The sequence below is a fragment of the Fukomys damarensis genome, unplaced genomic scaffold (assembly GCF_012274545.1).
Source record: "Fukomys damarensis isolate Sample0158 unplaced genomic scaffold, DMR_v1.0_HiC HiC_scaffold_17, whole genome shotgun sequence".
Taxonomy (NCBI): Eukaryota; Metazoa; Chordata; class Mammalia; order Rodentia; family Bathyergidae; genus Fukomys; species Fukomys damarensis.
In genome coordinates this window covers 81,618,696-81,623,380 of record NW_022900929.1, presented here as the reverse complement: position 1 = coordinate 81,623,380, position 4,685 = coordinate 81,618,696, and the positions used below count along the sequence as shown (strand labels likewise).

The 4,685-nt window shown below is 53.7% G+C and overlaps 1 protein-coding gene across 1 annotated transcript in view; it reads right to left on the bottom strand.

The window, feature by feature from the left end:
* Pigb (phosphatidylinositol glycan anchor biosynthesis class B) overlaps positions 1 to 4,684 on the bottom strand; it is a gene marked incomplete at its 5' end in the record, with an annotated part of 18,792 nt that extends 14,108 nt beyond the window's left edge. The window contains 3 exons of the mRNA XM_010609091.1: positions 430 to 534; positions 4,354 to 4,471; positions 4,587 to 4,684. Coding sequence (XP_010607393.1) covers positions 430 to 534; positions 4,354 to 4,471; positions 4,587 to 4,684 — 321 coding nt within the window. The remainder of the gene's footprint in view (positions 1 to 429; positions 535 to 4,353; positions 4,472 to 4,586) is intronic.
* Position 4,685: the final 1 nt, after the last annotated feature.

Genomic DNA, 4,685 nt, shown 5'->3' with positions numbered 1-4,685 from the left:
GGGAAAGAGCTGTGTGCACTAACAACAGTTCCATGCTCAGGATCTGAATAGGAGATTTTGGGACCCTGTGTCCCCTCCTAGAGATAGGGCAGAGGACAAAGCCAGCCTCTTCCTATGCCTCCTGTTTGCTGGGACCTTCTGGCCAGGCAAGAGGACCTCACTCTCGCTGCACCCCGAGGCTGAAGGAGGAGGTGCCAGGAAGTGGGCAGGACTCGGAATGCCCTGCCGCGTGCTGGGCAGCGGCTGGAACTGACCACACAGGCCAGGGCTCCCAGGCCCCATCCTCAGCCCAGCTTCCATGGGACCCAGCTGCCCACTCTGTACGCTACCAGCACCAAGCCCCACCAGGTCCCCGAAAGGAGCGCTGGGAGGCGCTGTGGCCCAGAGGGAGGAAATCCTGGCAAGAGCTGCGGGGTGCCCCGGACTCACCACCCATCTGGCCACCTCCTGGGTCTCCAACCGCTTGGTCAGCGAGTAAAGCTTCACGTCCGCCACAGCCGACAGCAGAGCCTGGGCCAGTCTGGGTGTCCAGACCTGCACCAGTGACAGGAAGAAGGAGTGAAATGACTCTAGGTTTGCGCCGACATGTCAAGGTCACCAACTGATCCAACCATCGGTCCAGAGCCATTCCTGGCACAAAAGGAGACACAGCCTGTTATTCTGTTCTGCAAAGATAAACGCCTCTCTACAAAGTGACACTCATTTCTCCTGGACACACCAAAGGTGCTTTTACTGTTGTCACACACACATATAATGCACATGAGTGCACACATATACACACACATACAGCACACACTTATTCATCAACACTTTTTCTTCCTGCAGTGCTGGGGATTGAACCCAGGGTCCTTGCACTGCGCTACATTCCCAGACATTTTTCTATTTTTTATTTTGAGACAGGTTCTCACAGTCAGTAGACTGGCCAGGCAGGGCTCAAAACGTGGGATTCTCTTGCCTCCGCCTCTCACAGTGCAGTATTATAGGTGTGGGGCACTATGCCTGCAATACTGTATTTTAAATATCCAACAAGCCATTTTATTGTGTTAAGATTCTATTTTATAAGTATATTTATTTTTGGTACCAGGGATCGAACTTGGGACCTTGTGCTTATGAGGCAGACAGTGCAACCACTGAGCTAAATCCCAGCCCAGAAGTATATTTAGTTTTGAAGTGAGGCATGGTAGTACACACCTGTAACTTCCGCTACTCAAGGGGCTCAGGCAGGAGGGCAGCAAGCTCCATCCATCCCAGGCCACTCAGCAAGTCTGACTCAAAATAAAATAGGGCTGGTGATGCAGCTCAGTGGAATAGTACTTGCCCAGCACGCATGAAGGTCGTGGGTTTAACCCTCTGTACCTCCAAAAATAAAAAGTATACTTATTTTATCAGCGCATACCACTGATCTTTTAAAATCAGACACTTCCAGCAGTGTGTGCTGAGTGCCATGCTGAGGGCCTTATACTCTTTGGCCCCCTCAGTCCTCATACTCTGGAGGAGGTTGGTTCACACTGCTGTGTGGATGGGGAGGCTGCGGCAGAGGGAGCGGAAGGCACTTCCCCAAGGCTGCAGAGAGGCCAAGCTCAGAGGCCTGACACCTCGGCCTGTCTGGGAGGCCAAGCCATGCCTGTGTCACCTCAGCTGTGTTATGTCCCCGTCCTGCCACAGCGACTGTGAAACAAGCACTTTCGAAAGCCCACAAGTATGGTAAGTCCTGGTTTTCAGACCACACTAAAGAGTACATGTGCAGAACGGCTCAGAGGTAGGGCACGTGCCTTGCATGTGTGAGATGCTGGGTTCCATCCACAGCCCAAGATAAAAGAGCAAAAAAAACCAAACAAACTAAAGAACAAATTTACTAAACAACCAATTTACACGAGCATCTCAGAGCTGAAAGATGTACCATAGTTACTGCTGGTGCAGCACAATTAACTCTGGCTTGCTCACGCTGCTGCTAAGAATTTCCATGTGACTCCGTCTTTTGTGACTAACTTTACACTGAACACTGTTCCACTCCGGCTGTTGAAACTCCTGGGGCAGAGCTTTCCAGGCCACGTCTCCAGACACAGGTGGCAGGGTCCCTGTTGCCTCAGCTGCACCTCCAGCTTGGCTGCCGGCCTCACCCTGAGCGTCTGCACGAGCTCCAGGTGCGTCTGTGCCACTTGCAGTAGTGCCTCGAGGACCTCTCTGTGGAGGTGACTGTGGAGGGCCAGGCTGGGCAGGAAAACGCTGCCGCAGGGTCCTCCTACTACTCGGGTCGGGACCGGCCCCGGCCGCCTGCTGGGGACCTGAGGTGTGGGGCTGGAGGCAGGGCCTGGGGTTCAGGTCCTGGGACCCCATCATTCCCTCCTTCAGTCTGCACTGGCCGTGGTCGGCTCCCCGCGCAGAAAATTGCAGCCTTTCATTCCTTTACCTGTCTCCAGTAAGGGAAGCTAACTAGCAGTTGTTACACACAGGTCTTCAACAGGAAAACAGGTCTCTAACCAAACAGAAACACCTGCAATGTTCTGAATTCCTGCTCATTAGCAATCTCTGCACTTTTCAGCGTGGCCTTTTAGGTTGCAGGAAGAAACTGACCAAAAATAAATAAAACCGTATGGAGCTTCAGGACAGGAAACGGCCATGCAGGTGGGCGAGAGGAGGAGCACAGGGCTCCTCCGCCTGGGCTTACCCGCAGAGGTGCCTCCGTGGCCCTGCCAGCCCAGCCTCCTGGCACGGGTATCCTGGGCCCCGCTGGCTGACAACAGTGACGAGAGCCACGTGTTGATTTCAAAGTTTAGAGCAGCCAAAAGAATTCGTATGGCTTAATAACTGCAAATCTGGTCCTAAAACGTCAGCATTTGAATCGCTATAAAAACAGGGACATGTTACTTTTTGGTACTTGCCGTTTGACATGGGCCTCATTTCACGTATCCAGCAGCCACACGTAGGTCACTGCCACACAGGACAGCACAGCGCAAGGCCCTCTCAGCCTCTACACACATCTCATGCCATACATGTATGTATACAGACAGCAAATGTGTGTGTGCGTGTGCGTGTGTGTTTTGTTTCTGCTTTTTAAAACAGCCTGGCTATGTAGTCACTGTTACCCTGGCTAGGCTCAAATTTGCAATTCTCTTGCCTCAGCCTCCTGATTACTGGGATTACACACAAGCGCTACCATGCCTGGATTCTCATGAAGTTTTAAAAAAAAGCTATAGGAAGCTTGGTGTGATGGCACACGCCTGTACTCCCAGCACTCGGAAGGCTGAGGCAGGAGGATCACTGTGAGTTTGAGGCCAGCTGGGGCTACACAGTGAGCTCAGGGCCAGCCTGAAGTACATAGTGGGACCCTGTCTCAAAAAACAAAATGGAAACAAAGCTTTTTTACATAGGGGAGGGGGGAAATGAGATGAGATAAAAATACCCCCCAACAGCTATGAGGACAGAACATGAGGCTGTGAGTAAGAAGACCTAGGGAGTTAACTCTAGCTCTACTTTTAATACTGTGATCTTAGCCTGTTCACTTTTTTGAGCCCTTCTAGCTTCAAAGTTAACCTACTTTGAAATAATCAAATTAACTTATGCCCTCCTAATGAATTTCTGGGGGAAGGTCCCAGTTCAATCACAGAGAGGCCTGTTAGCTGGGCTGAGAGTCTAAGGCAGTGGCTAGGTCTGGTGCTATGTGTCCTTCGCAATCGGACCCATTTCTGGGATGGGAGACGACCTAGCTGACGTTACGTGTACTGACTTGTCTGTGGTTTGAGGCACTGCACATCCAGCAGCAGAGGTCAGCTCTGAGGAACGAGCTCACTACTTCCCAGGGCCATCTGTGTAGGTGAGAGAACCTTGCTCCCTCTGCATCCCTCCCCCTCCGGCTGTAGGTTCCCGGGTCTGATTCTCGCTGTGGAGGGGCAAGAAAATCCCAGTTCTTAAGGCTCTGGCCTCCTTCTGGGATCTCTGCGCCCAGAGCGTGGGCCGTGCCTGCCTGAAAGCTGGAACCCTGCTTCCAAGCCCAGCTCGATGGAGGCGCCCACGGTCTGCAGCCTAGAGACGCCTTTGTGCTGCCAGGTCCCTGTGTCCTGTCCCACTTCAGAATGTGCACAACCCCACCCACTGCTCAGGTCCGGCCGCTACACAGCACCACGATCGCTTCTGGTGCCACGTGTTTGTCACATTTTTCTAAGGTTTAATTTCAACACTAAGTTCTGGGTAGGTTTGTGTGTTTCCAGTCTTGGTAAATTCGTATAACACGGCCTTCCACGCACAAGTGAGAAAGCAAGCGCGCACGCTGCTCTCGCGGTGGTTTCTCGAGGGCGGTGTCCCCCTAGGTCCAAATGCGGGCCCCCCCACTCGGCCCGCCGCACCCGCACTCACCAGCAGCTGGACGCTGTCCCTCCCCAGCAGGTGCAGAGTCTTGTAAATGCTTGCAAAGATCAAGGGGTACGTGTAACCCCTCAGTCCTGCCGTCCACTCCCAGGTCAGGTGCCCATAATTAGCACGTTAAGGGCTGCACCGCGGCCGGCGCACACTTCCGCGCGCGCACACACATATACACACACGCGCACACCCCGGGGTAGGAGGCGCCCCCCGCCCGCCCCAAAGGATATCCGAAGGCCAGGCGGTGCGCGACCTCCAGGCTCTGCCAGTGCTCGTCGGGCACGAAGCTGGTGCGCACCAGGCAGCAGTTGGCCAGGCGCAGGGCGACG